This window comes from Anticarsia gemmatalis, chromosome 27 (genome assembly GCF_050436995.1).
Source record: "Anticarsia gemmatalis isolate Benzon Research Colony breed Stoneville strain chromosome 27, ilAntGemm2 primary, whole genome shotgun sequence".
Lineage (NCBI taxonomy): Eukaryota > Metazoa > Arthropoda > Insecta > Lepidoptera > Erebidae > Anticarsia > Anticarsia gemmatalis.
Window position 1 is genome coordinate 5,660,823 of NC_134771.1, and position 26,538 is coordinate 5,687,360.

At 35.7% G+C, this 26,538-nt stretch overlaps 2 protein-coding genes across 3 annotated transcripts; one reads left to right on the forward strand and one right to left on the reverse strand.

Moving 5' to 3' along the window:
* Positions 1–1,084: 1,084 nt before the first annotated feature.
* LOC142984431 (uncharacterized) lies at positions 1,085–19,695 on the reverse strand. 2 transcript variants are annotated; one of them, XM_076132008.1, is made up of 12 exons: positions 19,165–19,695; positions 17,935–18,097; positions 16,102–17,205; positions 15,397–15,579; positions 14,863–14,934; positions 14,120–14,221; positions 13,482–13,574; positions 12,278–12,376; positions 11,594–11,742; positions 11,020–11,125; positions 10,358–10,465; positions 1,085–9,457 (listed from the first exon to the last, which is right to left on the reverse strand). In XM_076132008.1, exons 2-12 carry the CDS (start codon positions 17,941–17,943, stop codon positions 9,392–9,394), a joined length of 2,091 nt encoding a protein of 696 aa, XP_075988123.1. In that variant the 5' UTR covers positions 17,944–18,097; positions 19,165–19,695; the 3' UTR covers positions 1,085–9,391. The 2 variants fall into 2 exon arrangements, with proteins under 2 accessions (XP_075988123.1, XP_075988124.1); XM_076132009.1 differs by lacking the exon at positions 17,935–18,097.
* Positions 19,696–25,425: 5,730 nt separating this feature from the next.
* Positions 25,426–26,538, forward strand: LOC142984625 (uncharacterized). Its single transcript, XM_076132372.1, has 2 exons — positions 25,426–25,497; positions 25,690–26,538. The coding sequence occupies exons 1-2, from the start codon at positions 25,486–25,488 to the stop codon at positions 26,416–26,418; spliced, it is 741 nt and encodes a 246-aa protein (XP_075988487.1). The 5' UTR covers positions 25,426–25,485; the 3' UTR covers positions 26,419–26,538.

The following is a 26,538-nucleotide window of genomic DNA, read 5'->3' on the forward strand; positions in this document are numbered from 1 at the left end:
TGTTACAAAAACGGGGAAAATTATGACCCATTCTCTCTTCGGTGACGCAAACGAAGTTGCGCGGGTCAGCTAGTTAAATATAAATACGAAAATAACCTATATCAGTATGCTGTTATGGCTAAACTTAATCAGATTTGCGACTTAACTATTTAACCGATATAAGTAGATCTCTAAGAGTCATCTGCCTTACCTTTAGCTTGCAAATGGACCATTTTTAATGGATGGCTATCAGATCTCCAAAACCAAATAATTACTGAGTAATACGACACCCTTTGTTGAGTCTGGTATCCTTTGACCAACATTAATAACTATCAAACCTCTATAAATGACAACCGAGACCAAAGGATTAACATGCTTTCCTAAGCACGAACAAAACTCACTCAGTTAGATCTTCACCCATCTACAAATCAACCTAGGCAAGAGAGCTTAACCTAGGAAGACGATTCGGTCTGTTTACCCCACAAGAATTTTTAGGGTGACAGATTATAATCTGGGAATGGACAAGGTGAGATTACATGTTAATAGATTTTAAGAAAAAGTGCATCTAGGAGTTTTAGTGGTCGGTAAAAGGTTAGGTATGCAGTATTTGACGCAAAAATGATTAATTACGAAGCAATCGACATGAAATATTAATGACTAATTAATGTAACATTATCGAATTGATAACAATTTGATTGTTTACAATAAAGACGTAAAATACATTTATTGCCATCTAGTGGTGAATAGCAGTACTATAAATCACTTGGCTGCCTGAGTGACGTAGTAGTTTATTCCACCACGCCGCTACCATTGCGGCGGGAGGTCGTGGATTCGATTCCTACATGGGACAATTATTTATTTGTGCGATCAACAAATAGTTGTTTCGGGTCTAGTTATACTTTAAGTCTGTTGTTTGTATGTGTGTAAGTCCCCGCGACACAAGAGCATTTCTTAAAGCAGGAGTAAATATGTTTTATATCATAAACTTTCACGATCTGGGATTCGAACCCAAAACCTTTGCGTGGAAGTCACATACACAACTTACAGCGCCATAAAGGCGTTCCAAAAGTATCGTGGATTTGGGTTAAATGAATAAAAAGTACAATTTCATTAAATACTTTTAATAATCTAAACAATTGATTACACCTTAGCCTAATTACATAATAAACACTTTGATCGCTACATCATGTCGCTTAAAACATTATTTAAATCTAATATTTTATCTGAAAAACATTTCACTTATCTACAATATCTACTAAAATATTGATTCCAGTCTGTTTCACTTATGATTCAAATAAAAGTAAAGTCAAGCAACTTCAACCAGGTCAGGATATGGATGGGTGACCGTTTCAACAAAAATAGCTGCAGAAATTTCTGTTAAACTATAACACAGAGACAATCGCGCTGATTGTAAGATTTACAAAGTTTAGCTACCTATACCAAGGTCGGGTCATTGATGGATAACCATAAAAACTCGAATGCTGAAACGTTTTTCAATTTAAAGCAACTCTTAAGTAAGTATCATGTTGTTTTTTGTCACTTTGACATGTATCGTAGTTACAGAAATTAATCAACAATTAAAATTGAAGGTTTCTGCAATCGGCCTTAAGAACAGCAGACATAAGTTCTCTTATATTGCGAGAGGAGACCCTTGCCCAGCAGTGGGACAGTAATTTGATAGTACCCTTCGTAAATCTTACGAATCAGCGCAATTTTAAAGTTACATTTAATATGACATAGTTGATACTTTGTAATGATGTCTTAGAGAGTAATAACAGTGGATTTGAAGAAACAATAACATGCATAATAAGTATATTAGACAACACATACAACAATATTAATATACTAATTATTGCATCTATAGACAAGTAACACGGAACTACTGGTAATTAATACTATATAGGATCGGCGGACTTAAGAACATAAGTCAAAAAATTCGATATTTTTTATTAGGTCTCTCGACTTCAAATGATACAATACGCCATCTGACTAAAGCAATTAAGTCACTGAGAAATAATTCCCAGCATACTAAGTGGTGTACCTTATCAGCCTCGCACAATTTGAAAATTCCAAGATGGAATAAAAAATGTTTTTTATTGTTCCTGTAAAGTTCGACTTTTTGACTATGTTCTTTAGTCCGCCGACCCTAGTTATATTGATTGTGACAGTTATTGCTCATACATGTAGAAATAACAAAACCCGATCGGCATAAGTCGCCAAGCCTAATTAAAGCGTGCATATATTTTCGATTTTATATAGAAACTAGCGAACCCGACAGACGTTGTCCTGTCTAATAAATTAAAAACTAATAAAAAAAATATTGTCCAGCGGACAAAATTGTGAATCTAAACCATTCTCAGATCCCCTTGAACACACACAAAAAATTTCATCAAAATCGGTCCCGTCGTTTAAGAGAAGTTCAGTGACATACACACTTACAGAAGAAAAGATGTGAGTAAGTAAAGAGAATCGGCTGTCATAAACCATGGAAATTGTTCTTTAAATTATGCAATTAATAATTGTGACATAATATCAAGATAATGATTAAATTAAATTTGTTCAGGCAATGTTGGTATCACAATACAGAAAGTACTTGCATAGTAGAAAACCCAAGGCTATGTTTTTGTCAAAACTTATCTCCTAACAGGCTAAAAAGGGATTTGAAATAATTTCTACTTCAGTTGGATATTATAACGGTAATGTTTACAAATCATCCAATAGTAATATTTAGCTTGAATAAAGTATTATTAATAAATAATCGATATAATGTATAATTAAATGTGTAAGTAGTGTTTGAAATACGTTTCGCTATATAATAATTTAAGAATCATAAATAAACAGGCTTGAATCACGAGACCATAGACACAGCATATATACAGTGAATTAGTATTATACATACATACATACATAAGATCACGCCTGTTATACCAGACGGCCTAGGCAGAGGTGCATGAAGTAATAATATATAATATACACTCATGTAGGTATAATATGATATTAGATCTTTCTAGTATGTTGGTCAATATAAAACTAACTCACTGTATAAATATTACTGTATTTTAATTAGTAAGTCTATTTTTAGTTAACGCTTTTTGTATGCAAACTTTAGAATAAAATATTGGCTCATAAAATGTTTTAGAAGTAGGCAAATCAATTTCGGTTTAAATTGCAACTATTGTTGTCCTTGTCTAACAAAATATTGTAGAAAAAGAGGAACATATAACAATAAAATATTCTTAGTTTTTTAGACATTTTCAGAAATCATCATTTCGTAATTTGTATATAGAAAAGCTTGCATACAAAAAGTTTGATAGTGATTAGTTTATAAAAGATGAACATTTATTATTTTTATTTTATTATATGTTACATGAAAATTTAATTGCGGATTTAATCTTAGGAAGAAGTACTTTTTAGGTTTTAATTGAAATTGGCATAATAAAAAGGACCAATTTGAATAAATAGTATTGGTGTTCTAGTAGTAGTTCTTCATAATAAAAGATGGAAGAAAATCAATGCCCAAAACTGGGCAAAGATAAACTAATCAGAATGATCAAAGATAACAATACTAGAAGCATGATTTCGGGTTATTTATTAGAAATTTAATACAAACATTAAATCAAATATTCAACTGTACTATAAAAGATTAATTATAGTTTCCATTTTCAATCAAAACCTAATTAACATTAAACTAGCTATTATATTATAGTATTTTATCAAAAAATTAATGAAAAATAACACATTAATCAAAATAATAACACAACACTAAAATCAGTTATTTTTCTGGACAATTTTTGGAACACGACTAATTAAAATTTTAGGCAATTTTGGCGTTCAAATTTCAGATCAAAAATCAGACTTTTCATAAAAAAATATAGAATAACGTATATAAGTATATTATTGTAATAAAAATATTATAAGTTTAGTCAAAATAGGCAATTTCTATAATTGAATGTGTGTAGGCTGTATGACAATTAGTTTAGTGTCGTTTTTACTTTTAACAGAGGAAAATCTCACTATTAGCGAAATATGGGTGAATGAAAAAATCGGCCCATAATATACAAACAGTATAAGTAGCTAACTTTTTTTGAATACTTACTTATTCTTTCTTAAATACTGCCCCATTCAAATACCATGAAAAATGTTAGGTCGCCATATTTTTAAGTTTTTTCTCATTAAAACACACACTTAATTAATGTCAAAAGGAAGATATTAAACATTTTGCCTATTACTTAAAGCTTCAGAGTTTATTAGCCATCAGGATCTTGTGTTTAACAGTAAAATATCAATATATTTACTTATAGAATATGTTTAAGTAGTAAAATGGCGATATAACAAATTCAATGACATTTACTTCATACATATATCTGCGTGAAATGATTTCACATTGAGATCAATTCAAAACCTTTACTTAACTCTCTTCCGGTCCCAATAACATATCTGTCGGTAAGGATAGGCTTACTAAAGTTTGCTAACCCCCGGTTTCTGAGTATATTTAAGCGGTAGTTTATCTATTCAATAGTTTTTTTATTTGAGTTTAAACGCTATTGAATAGATAAACTACCGCTAAATGTACCTCAGCAACCGGGGGTAAAAAGGTTTAAATAAACTAGCTGGTTTATTGTGGAGATTGTCATTTCGACTAAACATATAATATAAACATTTTTACAAATATTTAAAATAAGAAAATAAAATAGCTTTTATACAATTTGAATTCTATTGCGTTTAATATTTTTATTTTGAAACAGACGCATAAATATGCTGGCTTTTAATCGATAATTTCTAAAAACATCGTGATTAAACCTTGCATGCCAAAAATTTTTTTAACACATTTCTTGAGGACATGCGAAGTTCCCTATGTGTCACTTGGTTAGTGTACCAAAATAAAAATATGTAAAGTCTGTAGAATAAAAATCGTATTAATAATTAAAATTTTTGATCATATAATAAAAAAGCCATTTAATTAAATATAATTTGATATAAACATTTAAAACTTATATTATTTTGTAATATGTATTAGGCATTTTATTATATTATTTAATAAATATTTGGTAACTGCTACAAATAATAATTATTATATCGGAAAAAATGATTTTTTAACAGAATAGGAACATTTAGATATTATATTATTTATTTCTTTATTTGAAAAACTATATTTCGAATAAAAAATATGAAAAGTTTATATGAATTTGTAAGTAATTATGTTATAAGATAAACGAAATATGATAAAAAGTGAATTTATAAGATATAGTTAAACAAGGTTTCCAGTAAAATGGGAGAGGCCTTTGCCCAGCAGTGGGATACGAAGAAGAAATAAATATACTTATCTATAGCAGTTACCAAAAATTTAATTTCATATTGCAAACATAGACAATATCTGTTTATTTCTTATATTAAAAAATGGTGATGATATTTTATTATACATCCTATTACAATTTATTTAGAAAACTACTAAACACGTAAATAATAATAAAAAATAAAAAATGGACGTTATATTAAAATAATAATAATAAAAAAATCTTAAAATTATATTCTTTTTTGAAACACAATTTCATTGGATTGTGGATGTTCAAAAAATCATTTTAATATTTAAAATATCACGCTTTGTTCCTAAAGGAATGAACAGAGACTAAAGAACGCAACTTGATATGATTCTTACAAACTTCCCTTGCTTCATTCACATACATACATGTTGTCATACAGGACCGCCGGTTACGAGTACTACGCACCTGACCTTTTTGCAAGACATCACCGATATGATCTGTGTATGTCTTTCTAGGGCGTCCCCTCTCAACATTTTTAATATTTTTTACTCGTGATTTTTTATATAACGCTATATTCTAAAAAGTGGTAGGCAGAGATAGAATAACACTTGCTAAGATCTTTACAAACATGTTTTGATTCATTCACATCCATACATGTTGTCATACAGGACCGCCGGTTACGTGTATAGATGTCCACACAAAAAAAATGATTTATTCCATTTTTACTCTTATTTATATGCCTATAGAAACCAGACATGATATTATATTTAAAATAACAATCAAACATCCACAACCCAAACCGTCTTAAAGTAAAAAAAATAAAAATAATATAAAAAAAATACGAAATTGTAAATAATTAATTAGCACCTCACGAGAGTACGCCTTATTTATTAAACAATATACAATTTTAATATAAAAACAAAATGTCGGAGTTTCATATTTTGTAGTTCCAAACAGCTAGCCAACAGATAGCCAAGTGATAATATTAGGTCTGAGAAAAAGTCTTTTCGCATTATAGTATGTATGAACTTGTAATAAAATCTTTTCTCTACACAAAAAGCTCGATATTTGGGTACTGGCTCACTGAAAGAAACCTAATGAACCGTGTACTCATTTGTGATTCTTGAAGCCAAAGAGATATTATACTAGAGTTCATACATACTATAATGCGAAAAGACTTTTTCCCCGACCTAATATATAGTTTATATACCCATCTCGCCGACCTACCAAGATATGTCGCTGACTTGTTGTCGGCAGTTTTCTTGAAAAGGTTCATTCTTTTATCGTATACTATGGTTAGTGGTCAACCTAGTGTCAAAGTTGTTCAAACCGGACATGAGAGTTGTTTAACACAGTTCTTGAAATAGTTTGCTGCTAAATGTTTTCCTTTACCGTTATTCCTTGGTTAGAACTACAAAATATTATTTATATATAGCAATCATATTATACTATATTCATAATTATTTTATCGTGTCATAGAATTTTATTAAATATATACATGATTGCGTATTTTAAACTGTGTAGACATAGAAAAAAAATTATACACGGTTGATTACAAACGTGCCAACTACGTCATGTCAGTATATCGGACTCTTTCGCACTTACATATAGTCACATACCTATGATTCTTTTGATTATGACATAGTGAGCAAGTTTGTAATGGCCCGAGAGTAGTGGTTTTTCATTATAACCGCTTATTCTGAACTATAGCCGGTAGTTCCGAACTGTAGTCGGTTGCTCTGGTATATAGCCGGTAGTTCCGAACATTAGCCGGTATCTTGTAACGATAGCCGGTAGCTCTAAGTTTAGCCGATAGTTCTGATCTATAGCCGGTAGTTCCGAACATTAGCCGGTATCTTGTAACGATAGCCGGTAGCTCTGAACTATAGCCGGTAGTTCCGAACATTAGCCGGTATATCGATAAGATAGCCGGTGGCTCTGAAATATAGCCGGTAGTTCCGAACATTAGCCGGTAACTCTGAACTATAGCCGGTAGCTCCGAATTATAGCCGATGAATCTTAGTTTCTATCTCCACACAGTCATTGTAAAATATTTTTATAAAAACAAAAAACAGAAAATAATAATCACAGTTTTTTTAAATCAATAATTTTATTCGAATGCATTTGATTTCAATTTCTTATTATTTTTTTGTCAAATGCGTAATAATTTCATTGGGTATTGGAATATGACAACTTTCAGTAATCGAACCCGCATCGAATTTGCGACGTGCTATAGTTTATAGTAGAGGTATCTGTTACTGGCGATAGATTATTGAAACCGTAGTTAACAGCTGAAGCTGTGGGTCCTAGTATTATTTTAAATTATCATATTCAAATACCTATGACAAAAAATATCTATATACTAATCCATAAAATCTAATAGTATGCCGATTCAATAATAAATTAATCTATTTTTTAGAATATCATTCACCTAAACATTATGAAATAATTTTTGAATTAAACATTACTTTTTGAATTTCAAAATTTTTCGGACAATTCGGAGAATTTTTAACACATTTTTTTAATAATTTTCATTAACATATATTCGGGTAGGTAAATTCGGTTCGGCAATATTAATCGAACAACAAAACCGACTAGAAGCAATTAATAATTATAAAAAATAAATAAATATCATTGGACAGCTCACACACGGTCATTTGATTCCAAACTAAGCAGAGCTTGTACTGTAACCAAATAACTGATAAACATACTTATATAGATTAATCGACATCCAGGCTCAGAACGAATACTCGTGCTCATCACACAAATATTTGTCCCGGGTGGGATTCGAACCCGGATTACTGCACTTCTTAGGCATGGGGTAGTTGACTGGGTTAACGAAAAATTATTAAACTCGTACTCGTAAAAGGTTCATATAAAATGCTCAGATTATGTAGCTTTTTTCGTAAATAATGAAATTGTAATTATTACACACTGAAACATTTTATTAGGCACTCAATTGATATCAACAAAAATATGTCAAACCCCCGGATTCTGAGGTACATTTAGCGGTAGTTTATCTATACAATAGCGTTAAAACTCATACAAAGAAAAACACTTTTGAATATATAAACTACCGCTAAATGTATCTTAGAAACCGGCGGATAGTGACGTCATTACGTCTTATTTCTGTACTAAAATGTGTTTTTGACATTTCATAAAGAGTAGCTGATTTGATTGGTAGTCAACTATAGGTGCCGCCAAACAACTTGAACAATTTCGCAACATCTTAGTGAACGATTTTTAGGTCAGTTTAGGTATAACAGTTTTGCGCAAAGGGGAAGGCGTTTCAGCTTCGACCACCCGACTGGTATAACAGCCAACCAAGTGTCTTCTGCACTGAGTCTACATTCTGTTTAATTTCTAATACAGCAAATTATGTTCAAGTTATTTGGCGACGTCTATACCTTATTCGGCGAGGCATTTTTCTTGAACATTCTTTTCAATCAATTCTTTTCTACACCTATTCGGTTTTGCCAAGCCGATTATTGCCGACCCGTATATAATGTAGCAGTCTTACAAATAAACGTGTTGTAAGCTGTGATTAGTTACACAGTGTTTTGTCTTCACTCATATACAGTTACAACATTGATTGTAAGTGACAAAACACTGTATAACTAATCACAGCTTACACCACGTTTGTTAGTAAGATATTACAAAAAATAATTAAATAAAGCAAATTTTCTTAATACTGATTGTTATTTTTAGACATTTCTATACTCGGATTATTACAAACGTGCGAATTACGTCATGTCGTTATATCGTAGTCTCTCGTACATATGTCACATTCCTATGATTCTTTTAATTATGACGTAGTTCGCACGTTTATAATTTGCCGATTATAAATACCAATATTTTTTGGTAATTGTAAAAAAATGCCCAGTAATTTTAAGGCCCTTCGTACACAAGGCTACTCAAGTCTTGTATATAAAGGGCCTAAGACTTTAATCAGTAACATATATCTGGTAAAAATGAGAAATTACCAGTAAAAATAGCTAATTTACCAACTTTGACGGGTAATTTATCTATATTAACATACATTTTTCAATAACACGTACGTTTTAAAGAGTATATTCTACTCACATTGTCCGGTCGTTCTCCGAATTGCCCGGTGGATATAAATAATAGTATGTAGGTGTATCTTCAAGCTTTTAATCTGGTGGTAGGTAGCTGAAGAGTTTGTATTTGTCCCGGATGTATGGACGTACGTCGTCTTTCTGAAAAATTCAGGAAAATATATAATTAGTTTTATAAAATATTATTTTGAAATTACTATTTTTATGTACAACTTGAACTGATTTAGGGTAAATGTTGAGTGACACACACTAACAAACATACAAACAAGGACACGAAATTGCGTGGTGGATTCAAGGCCTAATCCGGCCCTCATTACGGAAGGAGACCATTGCCCAGCAGTGGGACATTAATGGGTTAAAATTTATATACAATTTGGCCATTTTAGCTAGAAAATTACAGAATAAGGGTCTCAGCACACATATGGGATCGGAAAGGGAACGTCACCGTATCGCCTCGAGCCGTTCAGAATGGTTTGTATTAAACTCCCTACTGCAACGCACACTAATCGGAATAATAACGTAATCGCCTCGCCTCGGAACAGGCTCCGAACTTGAATTCCCGGGCTTACGGCTCATCGTCCCCGCGCTTACGTCTCTCCGTCACCGCGCTTACGTCTCTCCGTACCCGAGCTCACATCTCTTCGTCCATCCTTTCCCCTTTCCCCTCCCGCGACTTGCCTGCTAAAGACGCCGCCATTCGCAAGGAGTATTTCATTCGTGTTGCGCGTATGTTTTATTTAAAATTATAAGTTCGATTCAAACACAAAATAACGATGCAAAGGGAGAAACTTATTGAAGAAGTGAGAAAATATCCATAAGCGAGGCGTAAGCGCGGTGTCGCCTAGCCGTAGCCGAGTTGACGTACAGGCGCTGCTGATACGCTTTCGTTACGTGCATACGGTAGGTTGACGCCTGGTTGACAGCGAGGCGAAAGGCGTTACGGTTACGATCCCTTTCCGATCCCATAAGTGTGCTGAGACCCTTAGTGTGGATACTTGTAAGATAACTTTGAATTAATATTTTTTTATTGTTTATACTTACAGTGGCGAGGTGTTCCAAGAATGGCAGCAACTTGAGTAGTTCGTTGTCGCTGCGGTCCATGAACCAGCTGTCGATCGGGATGCCGTTCTCTAGCTGATAGCCGAACGCCTGTACATACAAACATCAATATTATTACATACGCTAGCGATTCGCCCCGAATTCGTCCGGGTTACACCGGATTAGACTTAAAAAATTATACACTTAAACCTTCCTCTTGAATCACTCTATGTATTAAAATAAACTTCATCAAAATTCGCTGCGCAGTTTTAAAGATGTAAGCATACATATGAACAGACAGCGGAAAGTGATTACGTTTTTTTATTATGTAGTGAAACATAAAAACGTGGCTTGTTGCCATGGGTTTATGATCTTTACCGAATAGAGTAGTTTACCAGTCAAATCAACAACTTTTTATGAGATGTCAAAAACACATTTAAGTATACAAGTAATAGTGACGTCACTATGTCGTACTTTTGTAGAGATCAAATGAGAGCCAGACACATTGATCTTGATTTTGTGTGTAATAATTTAAATTTATTTACGAAATTAATAGAAATTTTGAACGAACTTTTTACAAGCAATAATAATATTTCAAATACGCTATCATATTTGAAATATTATTATCTTTAATCATCTTTATAATATTAGTAATTTTATTTTACCTGTGGACTGTTATCCACTATGACAGTCTTGCGCAGATCTCGGCCGAGGATCGACAGGTCCTTCACGTAGTTGCCGTTCACCAGGAGACAGTGCTCACGGAATAATCTACAAACAAACAAATATTTCGTTACATACATACATACATAATATTAAGTTTTTAAAAAAACAACTCCCGTCCTTAGGTATGCTCTTGTGTCGCGGGGTCTTTTACAAACATGCAAATAACGGACTAAAAGTACAACCAGACCCGAAACAATTATTTGTGGGTCGCACAAATAAATTGTCCGTGTGGGAATTGAACTCATTACGGGAGGAGACCCTTGCCCAGTAGTGGGATATTTCACATGAATAAATTTAATTATGTGCGACTTCTTCCGCGTGAAAGGGTTTCCCGTAGTTAAAAGGATTTTTGTGAGAATTTAAGTTAATTTAAGTTCAATCAGTCGAAAATCTTTTCTTAGGAGATGCCTATGACATAGTAGCTTTGTGCACACTAAGCATAGATTTTATTGTAATAGGCCATTTTAATAGCACCTATACCTGGTTTACTGTAGTATAAGTTTAGCAGTATACCTGTACTTGATCCAGCGGCGCGCGGGGTCCAGCAGGTTGAGCAGGCGGTCGGCGTACACGCGCTTGCTGGCCGTGAACAGGATCACCTCGTACAGGCGCGACACGCGCGACAGGAACTCCGCGAAGTGCGGCCGCGTGCGGACGAACACCTGCACCGACAAACATACTAATTTATTCACAAACTCTTTTTCCTACTTTTATTCCCAGTTGCCACCCCGTGGGGCTGTGTTAGAGGGGACAGCTGGGAATATACCACATTTTTTCTGGTACTTTACTCCTATTAGTCGCAGCATGATTTTATAATAATGATATAGCCTGTAGCCTTCCACGATAAATAAGCAATTCAACAAAAACATATTTTTTCAATTCGCACCAGTAGTCCCTGAAATTAGCGCGTTCAACCAAACAAAGTCTACAATTTTATAATCTAATAAATAAAAATATATAAAATTCTCGCGTCACAGTTTTCGTTGCCATACTCCTCCGAAACGGCTTGACCGATTCTCATGAAATTTTGTGAGCATATTGAGCAGGACTGAGAATCGGCCAACATCTATTTTTCATACCCCTGAGTGACACTTTTTTTTATGGCAAAACAACGTTTGCCGGGTCAACTAGTATTAGTATAGATATTATGAGATTTGCTTATATAAATAAAATATACATTAATTAACATGAACATACCGTGTACCGGCACTCCTGGAAGAGCACGGGGAAGTGGAAGCTGGCGTCGGGCAGCTCCTGCAGCGAACAGTGCACCAGCGTCTCGTCCAGATCTAACACCTGCACAATACAATACAGTAATTAGTGGAAGATAACTAATAATATATCATCATGGCTTAGCCTTTCTACCAACTATGCTGGAGTCGGCATCCAGTCTCACCGGTTGCAGCTGAATACCAGTGTTTTACATGGAGCGACTGCCTATCGGACCTCCACAACCCAGTTACCTGAGATAACACGATACCCTTCGGCAAGACTGGTTGTCAGACTTTCAAGCTTCTGACTACTGTTAACGATTGTCAAAGATCTTCGAAATTGACAGCCGGGACCCACAATTTAACGTGCCTTCCGAAACACGGAGGAACCCGATATGTATAAGATGGTCACCCATCCACAGAACAACCTCGGCAAGCGTAGCTTAACCTCATAGATCAATCCGCGCGGCTGTTGTTAACTAAGCCATGAGCTCCTCGAGATACCTAATAATATAATCATTACTATTTCTATGAACTGTTTAATGTTGTTTCTAATAAAAGATTACTATTCTGGTGATCAAAATATTGTAAGAACTAAGAACTATTAGTAAGAATTAAACACTAAGTTTGGGGGTAAAAATTCCATGTCCATGGACCCTTCTTTTGGAATAGAATTTCTGGCGTTGGGCAAGCGACTGGTTGTTATAATGTTAGCCAAATACCTTTCATAGCATTTTTTTTAACGGAACACATGTTATGCTGACCGTAGCTAAGGTATAAGGATAAGAAAAAATAATTTATTACTATTAAGGTCAATTTGGGTAACTTTGAATCATTTGGGTAACATTGAACGTGGGAATCTGAACTAGTTTCGATTATTTTTTCATATGAAACCAACACAATTGATAAAGATTTATTTTAGTTTTGCAAACTGTACTAAAAAAACCAACTTTATTTAGGGTCAATTATTTCAATCCTTTTCTGAGGTATTATATTGAAAATTAAATTACTTTTCTTTAGGTGCAGCGCGCGTTACGCAATTATATGTAGTAACGCGCCGGACTTTTTGCGCGTTGTGTGCGTTACTGCATATAATGGCATAAGTTCTATTTTCACAGACTAAAAAGTGCGTCACGGATAGTCTGTCGTCTGCGTTGCACCTTAGGCTTTATTGAACTATATGTACTTACAAGACTGAAATCCGGACTGGTCCTAGTCTTGAGCGGTAGCGCCGGGTACCGCGCTCTCAGGGCCCCCGTCGCTACTGACTCTAGCGGCGGAAGCTGCAACAAACATACAAACATTTAAGACTGTTTCACTATACTCCGGTATATTCGTGCGAACTAAGTCATGTCGGAGTCTCTCGCTTACTACACATTGTCACATTCCTATGATTCTTTTGATTATGACGTAGCGAGCACGTATGTAACCGTATATTTCCAGTTGTCCCCACACTGTCTCCTGGAATAAAAGTAGGAAGAAAATTCCCAGTTGTCACCCCCGTACTCGCACGTTTGAAATGGTCCCAATATAATTTCTACCTGATGTCCAAGGTAGGGCAATGGGACTTTATTTCTTCTACTCATAAAGTGTAATTTTCTTTAGCAATTTTCCCACTTCCGATTATGCTTTTCATCAAGGAGAATTTGAATATGAATTTTTCTAGCTTTCTTTCTCAGGAAATAATGGATTTTACTTATATTTCTTGTATCTTTAAATGAATTGCTGATCACTGAAGCTAATATTTCAAAAAAATGATTATTTTTAAGTTGGTACCATGATAAAGTGAAGATGCCACAGTTGACTGTATTATGTTAGTGTTAGTTACCTGTTTAATAAAGAGATAAGGGTCGAAGGCGTCCACCCAGGAGGTGATCTGCTCACAGTCCACGCGGTTGCTGCACGATGATATCACGTCGGCCGCCTCCTCCTATACACATTGACGATTAAAATCTTTATATATATAATTCTTCTGTAAGTGACATGTCACTGAACTTCTCTTAAACGACTGGACCGATATTGATGAAATTTTTTGTGTGTGTTCAAGGGGATCTGAGAATGGTTTAGATTCACAATTTTGTCCGCTGGACAATGTTTTTTTAATTATTTTTTAAAAATTAAAGACGTGTAGACAGGACAACGTCTGTCGGGTCCGCTAGTATCTATATAAAAATGAATTGCTGTTCGTTAGTCTCGCTAAAACTGGTGAACGGCTGGAACGATTAGGCTAATTCGTCTTGAATTATTTGTGGAAGTCCAGAGGTGTAAAAGGTGAATAAATTTGAAAATATTAAATAAAAACAAGAAAGCGTGAGCGGAGCTGCGCGGGTCAGCTAGTATATTATAAAAGATAATTACATACGTATTTTTAATGTTTGTATAAAGGTAATCAAATTATCACTGCAATACATAGAGTTGAAAAGTCGCATGATGTCACGTGTTTTGACCCAAAGCATGCTGCTCTATTCCGGGGGAGACTGAATTTTTAAATTATTATTTATTGGAAAATTTTAAATTTAAATTATTTATTAAATTTACTTATTTATTGGAATAAATAATAATATAACGTACCTCTATGTCTGTAGGCGACTGTTCATCGTGACACGCTAACGACGGCTCATCGGCAGCTAGGTCTGATCCGTTCTGTACACAAAATCACAACGATTAGAAATAATTGGGTCTCATATCGCTTGGCATATAATATAATTTCTATTTCCGATTTTTCCAATTTTCGATTGGTTTTCGATTTTAGGTTTAAATAAATATTTTTCAAAAAAAAAATTAAAACATCTTTTCAGCATAAGTTATATTAGCTATAGCCTATATTTTCCACTCATATACATAACTATGTACCTATCTAACATTAAAAACTATCACTTATAAAAGTTATATACAAAGCTGAATTTCAAACTAATATTTATAAAACTGAATTATTTACGTAAATGTGGTAGAAAAAGCTTTTTATGGATTGTATCAAGTGATGTTCTTTGGTCTTTGCCTACTTCTATAGAAAACTCTACCTATATGTATGTTTGTATATACATATGTATGCATGTATGTATGAGTGTGAATTATGTATGACATATTATGTATAAATACACTCACCCATCCGGCAGCCTCCCCCGCTAGACTCTGACTGATCTCAGCCAGGAAGCCGGAGCTAGGGCTCCGCGCGGACAGCGCCTCCAGGCTCTCTATGGCGGTGCCCTGCGTGTCGCACGTGGACGATATCTCGCACTCCGAGTCGCGCACGTACCCGTCCTGCTCCAGGAGGGTCACGAAGTCCGGCTGTGGGAGGGAGATGGGTGTAGTTTTGTTAGCTATGTGTAGAAATAATGAGTTTTGTTGAATCATTAAAGATTTTATCTAAGTTTGGTTGTTAGAGGGAGAGAGAAGGTTTATTGAAAATGGTGTTCTTCAAAAATGATTTCTTTTCTGAAACCTTTATTAAAAAAATGTAACAATCTGATATAAAGAAAGATTAGCTGGTGTAGCCGGTAAAAAATCTGATATACATAATATTATTATAGACTCGTTAGAAGTAAATTTATGTGCCATGATATTTTATATGAACAAGCTGATGTTGACCATACAACGAAAGACAAAGAAACTTGTGCCGAAACGTCAAGCATATTGCGTTAATTCCCGTAAAATATTAGTCAATATATAACACGCGCAAGTTTAAAACTATTTAAAAGTAACGATAATAAGATTGGTCTTGATTGCGAGTCGGATTCTACGTCAATTTTTCAACAAGTATGCAATTCCTGAAAAGATACATAAGAATAAATAATTAATTCCAAATCTTACCTGTACATATTTCTCTCCATTAGTCAAAAAATCAGCGCAATTATCCAAATCATCCGTAGTTGAAGTCGGTTGATACATCTCCAAGTCATTGCTAGACTTTCTCCGTTTAGTCAGACGTTTGTCCACCGAGTTTGTCCTGGACTTCTTGTCTTCAGCTTTCTCCGTAGTCATCACCCTCGCTGCCTTATCAGCTAAGAAGTTTATATCTTCTTCCGTAGCCGGTATTTCATTGTTGATAAGGCTAGCACAGTCTGCTATAGCCATAAAGTCATTAAGACAGTCGTTAGGTAAGCACAGTTCAGATGATTCTACGTGACCGTCCGAGTCAGATTCTTCAGATTTCTGGGCGGGAAAGTCAACGAATGTAGTTGTATGTGCCTCGTACATAGTCACATCATTATCTTCAGAATAACAGTTAGTTTCAGGCACAACCGGAGCTTTTTTAGTCCGTTTCTTAGGACTCTCATTCGTTGAGCTGACCGAAGACTTCGTTAATTTAGGAGTCATTAAACCCATTTGACGGACTTTGCGGATCGGTGAGCTGTTTAACGAAGCTGACTTATCAGTTTTGTCCATACGACGCGTTTTACGAGGTGAACTAATAGCTGATGATATAACCTCTGTCTTTTTCAACTCTCGGTTCAACGAACTGTGTCTCAGTTGAACGGACTTTGTTGTACGGACTTCTTTTGTTTTGGACGTTGTAGTTATTTTGTCATTCTGTGGCTTTTTCACTGCAGTCGATGAAGACACAGGGTCTTTGTTAGAGCTCCTAACAACGGTCTGGAATATTGGTTTCTTTGCGCGTCCTTCATCTTTGTGCTTGGTTTTCTTGTGCGTTGTCTCCAAAGGTTTCTCCATACTTAGTTTGGTTCTAACGGGCCTTGTCTTCAATTTCTGCGACCGTGTGATGCAGAACGGTGTCTCTGATACAACATTTTTTATCTCCCGCTTCAGGATAGGCTTCCAAGTGGTTGCTTTGGCTAACGGTTTAACGGACTTGACGGTTTTTATTTTAGTAACTTTGGAACTCCTCTTGCTTGAGAGCGGCCGCTCCCTTTTCCTACTTCTTAACCGCATTGCAATATTAGAGGGTAACTTAACCTGTAAAGAAATATTCTTGGTAAGTTTATGTTTTAATTAGATGATAAAGGTATGGTATACTGCTCCTATGGTGCAGTTGGTAGTGTATCATACTGGTGATCATGAGGTTTCAGGCTCGATTCCAATAGTAGGCAGAGTGTTGGTTTATGTAAGATTTTTCTCAATAGTAGCTTGGAGTTTGGTAACATTCTCGGAATATGGCAATAGGCCCATGACTGCCCATCCCTTTTTGCATGAAATTAACATGAACATTGTTAATGGCAAAATGTATATGTATTTCAAACACCTATGCCTTTGGGTAAAACAGGTAAGATATTATGTAGAAGTATGGTTTATTTGTGCTCTATGAAGATAATCTAACAAAATTTGTTGTAGTAGGTACCTTAGTCAGATCTAGACTTGCCTAAGACACTTTGAAGGCCTAAGACCTGTCAATAGACATAGAACTCAGTCTGTTGGTAACAGGTAAAGTATGTTTAATGACAAGATTATATGTATAGTATTCATTTAGGTATAATGAAACTCATTTTCATAATGAATGAAAAAATGGACTCATCATTTGATGAATGACATTTCAGAATATTCATTAATTTTTCAAAGTAGGTATATTATCAATCTTTGTAATTGGATGACTACTAGTTAATAAAATGTATTCAATTACCTAGATTACACAACAAAACTACAAAAACTTAATAACACAAATAAGTCAAAATAAAATTGTTATAGCACCTTATCCATGTTTGAAAATAATAATCTTGAACTACAGGAAGATACAGGGACTTATGATTTCATTTTTATTCATGATCAAACTTTTTCTGTATATCTTGCCAATATCTTGTACTATGACATATATTTCATACATTTTAGATTGAATGGTCTTCATTCTAATTTGCTGTAAGAAATGAAATACACATATTGTAGCAAATAAAATAACATTAATATTTTGCCCAGGAAAGGAACTCAGACAGATTAAGGAAAAAAGACAAATAAAATATCAAAAATGTAATTCTTTTTGTTGATGAAAACCATCAATCATGATGAGGAAACCTTTTATTGAGAGTTATTTATAAGACAGTTCTTGAGGTGCTAGTTTCCTGATCTGCACTTGGCTAGAATAGAGACCTAAGACCTGACTCTTTTTACAAAGTATTTTATATTCTTCTTTTGGCAAGTGCCTGATGCTTGAGCAAAGGGACTCTGGCCATGTTTTCAGATCATTATGTTTATTCTAATATAGTACAAGTGAATATCTTAGTTGTAGGTGACTATTATATATACACAGACATGCAAAGTTTGCAAACAAAGGGGTATCTAAATAAAAAGCTTCTATTATTATTTAATATTTAAAGATACTAAAGAACATTGGAAAGACTATGGAAAATGATATGAAGATTAAGTTAGGACCCCATGATAAAAGGTAATACATATTTTATAAAATAAATAGTTCTCCTTTGCAATGGATGTTTTAACCAAATTTTACAGTGCTTTAGAAAAGACAATACAAGAGATAGGTTTTTTTTGGTGAAAAAACATGCACCAGCTTTGATGAGGTCCAATAATACTACATTGTAATATGCTTATTTTAATATCACGCTTAAAAATAAGCTAGGTACTTGAGAGGGTAGATACACGCACAAAGGCCCATTTAAGAGGCTAAGTGCGGAAAAAGCCCAGGAAACCTAACCTAACCTAACCTAAGCTAGGTACTTGTCATATGAATCTTATCAAAATTATTATTATTTCAATAGAAAAATGACAATTTGACAACATTTTATTTGTTTACATTTTTCTGTCAAAATAAATAGGCAAATCTATTTTGTGTTGCCTTGACAGATAAACTGTTTTATCTATTTTATTTTAGCCAAAAAATACAGCAAGTTACAATGTAACATTGTAAATAATTCAAGCTGATATACATAGATATATTACCCAACCGATACCGAGGAAATATGCACTTACATGAACTCAATTTTTAGAAAGTACAACTTATAGCATTTGTTAAACGTAACACATATCCGGAAAATTAGCTGCAGCAGTCTATTAGGATACACATAACTCGCTCCGAGTCTCTTTGTTTCAATTAAAAAATGTTTTTATTTCCGTGGTAAAAAATATGCGCGGGCCACTTCGCGCCTTTTTCATAGGGCTGTTTTCACCACATATCACTGTCAATTTCCGACCGAAACACGTTAAAAACACTGTGTACTTAATATTCACTCCATTAGAAACAAATATTTACGAAAGATTAGTAAAATAACTCCAAAATTTGATACGCGAAAGTAAAAAAGCGGTACGGCTACATTATCGATTTTTTCACTGTTTAACGAACGCCATTCTCAATGATGCGTTGGATTTTATTCATCCAAAGCACCGGCTAAATAGTTCATTAGCGGAAATGCGAACTATAACAACTCGTAAGGAGTAATTACATGATAATTTTTGGTGTAGAACACAAAAGCCAAACAAATGTCAAAATGGCGGCGTTTCATATAAAACTGCGACGTTTTTTCTGCAGATGGCGCCGTGGCGTTGCGCATGCGTTTTGAAAGTGCTATTGAAAAGTCGATAATGATGTTTGAGTTTGTTGCAGTCGCAATGTAAGGAATCTTATTTGTGACACAATTTCATCCTTGAGATCATTTTCGTATGTTTAAGTATTATTAAAATTTGTTGTATTGGAAATAAATACGTTACAAACGATTTTACAATAATCTCATCATTTTATAATTTTTGCGTTAATCTTCTGCTTAAGTGAGCAAACGTAAAAAGAAACGTCTTTATAAATGTTGCTATATCTTTACCCTATATTTGCTCTCAAGATTACAAAAGTGACATTATTACTTTTTACATATTGCTAAAATCCTCGTCTTATTAACGAAAATATTACGTAGTTTAAAAAATAAATAATTACTTAAACTTGTTAGTTAAACGTAGGATAAAGAAAAAAGTCGACATATTAGCCAAACAACACAAATCAATACTCAAATAGTTTCCATTCTCCAATTAAATACTATTAGATAGTACAAACTTTGAAGCCAGTAAATTACATGTTTCATAAAATTTATTAGATGCCTAATTATTTAACTCATGTTTCGGGGAATTTTTGGCATAAGGTAACATTATTCAAGTCTTCAACCGTCAAAATATAAAAGTTTGTCAACAAAGTGTTCAATTTGATTATTGTCAATCATCAAATAAATAAACAAAATCTGTATTTTTAGCAAAACGCAAACAATATTTTAAAACAGACAATATGTCTAGCGCATCAGTTACATCATCTAAACGCGAGGTAAATAACTTTTTCTTTTTGTTAGTTCGGTTCGAAAACTGACTTGCAAGTAAGGAATTTATATTTAGAATGTATTCAAAGGTGTAGCTGTGTAGATCAATGAGAAAATGTCTTCTGATTGGTTAAAGTGTAGATTTTAAGTAGGCACGCGGGACTTTTAATTAAGATATATATGTTTCTGGATGAAGTTGGGTCATGTTTAAGGTGGTAATAAATGACAATAACATTTGAGTGAGACATGTTAAATAATAATGTAGTGAGTTGTTGAATTCTTTGGTGTTTATTATCAATTTTATTTGGTAATGATTTCCAATATTGTCTGCATTAGTCCTTGCACACCCTTTGCTACACTCTAACCCAAGTTGTTGATAGAATGTAGTCACTGACTATCATTTAGTTAATGTCATGCTTTGGTAAACCTTTTAGGCATGCAAGGTTTCATCACAATGTTTTCCTTCACAGTTAGAACTAGATCATTATTTTAATTAGACAGAATCAAACTCTCGGCAGACATGATTGTTATGATAAAAAAAAAACAAAATTGACCATAAATACTTTTTTTTTTCAGAAACCTGTATCAGAAGTGGCACAGGAAATAGACTCAATTAGAGCCATGAACAAAAGTCTTAAAGCCTACTTGGACCATTTGAGGGCATTTAAAAAGAATTTAATAGCAATTAATGATAATTGTAAACAACTTAGCAAAGTTAATAAACAATGGGTGGACACATTGAGTAGTATTAAGTGATTTAGAAATAAAATAAATAATTTTAAGGTCAATTTGGTTGTTTTAATTTCTACCTAAGAGTTGCTCCCTCACTTATATCTTGTTATACATAGTGCATACATACATAAAATTTGCCTTTTCCAATAGGGGTAGACAGAGATCAAATAAAAAAATCATTTAGGTCAAATGCTGACACTTATGATAGTCAATGATACAGAGAGTGAATTTACCACCAGTTCGGAAGGTAGGGCCAATGAGAAGTTCAGGCAAGAAACTCCTGGCCACTCTTTTTAATCGCCAAATGGTTTTAACAATAAAATTATGTCTGGTATAAATCATTGATGATGTAAGGAGCTGCTACCAACACCACTGAACACACTTTGATCATAACATGCTTGCTACAATCCTTACAAACTTGCCTTCTCCCTTCACTAACATCCATACATCTTTTCATACAAGAGTTACACTTTGGTAAGCCTGGTTGTCAGACTTTCAAGTTTCTGACTACTGTTAACTATTAAAGATCTTTGAAATTGACAGCCGAGCTCCACAATTTAACGTGCCCTTCGAAACAAGGAGGAACTCGATATGTATAAAATGGTCACCCATCCACTGAACAACCTCGGCAAGCGTAGCTTAACCTCAGAGATCGATTTCTATTATTAACCTCCGGTTTCTGAGGTACATTTAACGGTAGTTTATCTATTCGATAGCGCTTAAACCCATATAAAACTATTCAACGCTATTCAATAGCGTTTTTTTATATGAGTTTAAGCGCTATTGAATAGATAAACTACAGTTAAATGTACTCAGAAACCTTAGAGTCAATAATATTGCAAGCTCAAAACTAACCTTAAAAAAAACCCACCCGGAAATCGAACTGCTGATCTTACTCGTTAAACCGTTGTTCCATATAAGTAGTATATAATGTATTATTTAGTGCACAAAGCACATAGGCGGGGCGCCCGAGGCGATCTGCGGCGGAACACCTTGGGCATTCCGAATGTAATTAGGTTTATTTAAAGGTTAATATTGAAACGTTGACAATTCGAGCTTAATTATTTGACTAATAAATTGATCAATTGCTTTATTAATGATACTCATTGCTGGCTGCTAGATCTCAGGTTCGATTCCTTGGTTGTTGTGTGAACATTAGTAAGATTTTGCAATTTTGCGTAGGTAGATAGATTTTTCAAAATATCGGGTAGGTACTTAGTTTTGAATTGGTTTGTTTCCGTTAAGCTTGTAGTAGGAGCTTAGCCTTTTTTTACCTAAGATTATTGTTATAACACATTGAAAAGTGATGGATTCAAAGCCACCCTTAGCGGTTAAGCTACCCTTGTTCGGCAGTTCGACAGTTTTGTATTTTTACTTTTTTGGACTTTTTGTCGGAACCTTTTTGCAAGGTGGAACCGAACCTACGACTTTCATATAGGGACATACACAACACAACATCACCCTTGTTATACCCGAAGGTATAGGTAGAGGTGTTTGAAAAACTCCCATTTTTAGTCATTTCCAATTTTCATTTATGGTGTACGTTACCAATCTTCGGGCAGATTTTATATTTACGTAGGTATTCAAAGATATTATAGCAGCAACTATGAAGTGCCTTTTTTCATTAATTTTTTAAAACATATACGCACTTCCCCCCCCCCCCTCATCATTCCAGGTTAAGCAACCTATATCTCAGCTAGCCAATAGATGGGCAACCGGTGACATTTGTATCACATCCGTACAGGCAGTAACGGCTGTCAGACTCGAATAACTTTGTGACAAGGTTGACCACTAACGATGAAGAAAGGCCAGCCGCTTGCTATTTCAATAATTGTTGAGCACTCGCTTTATGGATAAAAGATTATGATGTAATTTTACTCCTGTGTTAAATAATATTTGAGAATGTGGCGTAGATACATAATTTACATATTGACTTAAGTAGGTACATAGTCTGTTATAGACTTTATATATTATGTTATAGAAGCCGCCCGCGACTTCGTCCGCGTGGAAACCCTTCCCGTGTAAATCCCGATCCCTCGGGAACTCTGGGATTAAAGTAGTCTAAGTGTTATTCTGGGTCTTCAGTTACCTACATACCAAATTTCATCGTAATCGATTCAGTAGTATTTATGTGAAAGAGTAACAAACATCCATACTTACATACTTACAAACTTTCGCATTTCTAACATTAGTACAAAGCAGGATGATCGAAAGCACTTTACCTAATACAGGAATTGAAGCTGATACGTTACACATACACAATTACTTACACACTAAACCTGCCTGGGTATCTGTTAAGTACTAACGAGAAGTTTGTTAATTATGATGGATTTAGGTAGGTATATCTTCGTTATTCCTTCAAGCAAAATTAATGAAATGGGTTTTGATTTGATACGTTTACAAAAGCTAAAGTTAAATTGACATTTATAGATAGATTATAATTTGTAACTTGAAAGATCTTTTCGCGAAAGTAGTGGCGAGGAACATTTATTTATTTACCCAACGCGACGCAAAGAAGAGTAGGTAATGCGTCTTTTTATGTGCTCAATCATAGTGCATACCTAAATGTTTTGTCGCCAAGAAACTTTGCCTGTATTCAATCATATAAGTAAATAAATATCACTGGACAACTCACACACGTTCATTTGATTCCAAACTAAGCAGAGCTTGTACTATGGTAACCACATAACTGATAAACTACTTTTGTACTTCTAAATACATACTTATATAGATGAATTAACAACCAGGCTCAGAACAGATGCTCTTACTCATCACACAAATATTTGTCCCGGGTGGGATTGGAACCCGCCACACGCGGCGCTACGGTTATTGCGGCGAGATGACCACGTTAACTACCGCAAACGTGCAGACGTCATAAATGTAACGTAAGTACCTTTTATATCAGTTTAGCCTTTCTTCCAAGCTATGTTGGAGTCGGCTTCCAGTCTCACCGGATGCAGCTGAATATTTTACATGGAGCGACTGCCTATCTGGCCTCACAACTCAGTTACCTGGGTTAGAACACGATATACCCTTTGGTAAGACTGGTTTTCAGACATTCAAGCTTCTGACTACTGTCAAAGATCTTCAAAAATGACAGCCGGGACCCACAATTTAACGTGCCTTCCAGAACACGGAGGAACTCGATATATGTATAAGATGGGCACCCATCCACAGATTAACCTCGGCAAGTGTGGCTTAACCTCAGAGATCGATCCACGCGGCTGTATTTAACTAAGCCACGAGCTCCTCGTGGATAAATATAACGTACCTACATACATAGCTAAAAAACATATAAAAGAATGTAAGGATTATAAGTGAGACATAATTGACATATGACTATGTACCTACCTAAAGCTTCGCTTGGAAATACCATGACATATGTATTTACTTCCGTGAACAAAGATCCGTGTACTCTGATCTCATTACTGAGAAATATGAAAAGCTTGATTATAAGGCGGGTTGTATCATTAAAATAAATAGTTCGCCATTTTTTTTTGTTTTTACCCATTACTCCTACTGCAGGGCAAGGGTCTCCTCCCAAACGAGGGGGAGGGGTTAGGCCTTGAGTCCACCACGCTGGCCAAGTGCGGGTTGGGGACTTTGCATGCCCTCAATAAATGTATTAAACAAATTTTAGGCAAGGTCTCCTCACTTTCACCATTAGAGCAAGTGATAATTATTTCTAATACACACATAACTTCGAAAAGTCATAGGTGTGTTGCCTCGGGTTCGAATCCGAAAGTAGAAGAAAAGTTACGAAAAAACACGCGCGTTTCTCCATTTTAAATTTTAGTCCCATGTAATAGGGGTCAAGCCTATTGCCATATACCTACCGAGCATGTTACCAAACTCTGGACTACTATAAAGATATCCGAAAATAAATTAGAAAAGCCCAAAATAGAACTTTATATAAGAACACTACCGTCCTGAATACAAACGCAGTAAAAAACTCACTACGCATTGAGATTTTTTTGAATTCTTTTAAAATGTCAACATTAACAAACAATTCTAATTCATTAACAAGACACCTATAAAACAAAAATCCAGTTATAATGTCGAATAAAAAGTTGTTTGTATTTTCCTATCGACATATGAAGCTATCTGTCAAAAATGTAAGCTTCCTACACCCTTCCCGCCCTTGAACGATCAACACTTACTTTTTTAATTACGCGCGAAGCACTAGTCGAAGCAGCGGTATAAATACGTTCAGCCACCGACTGAGATCATTCAGTAGCCTTCGCGCAGTCTACAACAGAAGTGCACGATGAGATTTCTGGTTAGTTCTCATTCGGCATTACCTACTGATAAATATTATAAGTGATTTAATAATTTCAATTAAGAAATTACAATCAATGCGAAGTGATCAGTGTTGTGATAGTGATAGATGCAATTTCATTGGGAAATTGTAAAAAAATGTTAAAGTGCTTGTTTTATCTTTGCGATGTAATAATGTATTGTTTCCCCGCAGATCGTATCCGCCGTCCTCGCCTGCGCCGCAGCCGCGCCCTCCGGTCTGCTGGCCACCTCGTACGGCCATGGCCTCATCGGTCACGCCGGTCTGGCGGTAGCCCACGCGGCTCCGCTGGCGTACTCCGCGCCCGCCGTCGCGGCCTACGCCGCCCCGGCCGTCGCCGTCGCCCACGCCGCCGCCCTGCCCACCGTCAACCCCGGAGACATCGCCGGAGCCGCCATCGACGCCCACGTCGAGGCCAACGACCACGCCCGCGCCGCCGTCGACGCCGCCCGTGAGTGGCAAGACCAGGCTGCCGAGCTCCACGGCCAGGCTGTGAACGCCGCCGAGTCCAACACGTGGCAAGCGATCGACGCCGTCAAGACCCAGGAGGCCGCCCTCGACGGAGCCGCCGCCGGCGTGTCCCCCGTGCTCGCCAAGCAGGTGGTCGGCCACGGCGCCGTGGTCGCCGCCCCCGCCGTCGCCGCCTACGCCGCTCCCGCCGTCGCCGCTTACTCCGCTCCCGCCGTCGCCGCTTACGGCGTGGCCGCCCCCGCCGTGGCCGCGTACGCCGCGCCCGCCATCGCCTCCAGCAAGACCGTCGTGAGCCAGTCCCTCACCCAGACCCACCCCGGCGCCGTGGCCGTCGCCCACGCCGCTCCCCTCGCGGTTGCCCACGCTGCTCCCCTGGCCGTCGCCCACGCCGCCCCCGTCGCTTACGCTCACGGACTCCAGCACGCGTGGTAAACTGCCATGATGATTAGATAGCAAAAATATTACAACAAACTTTTCGGCTTGTAAATATCTAAATTATTCAAAAAAATACAGAAAATCAAGCAGACGAGGACGAGTCAATAAAAAAATAGA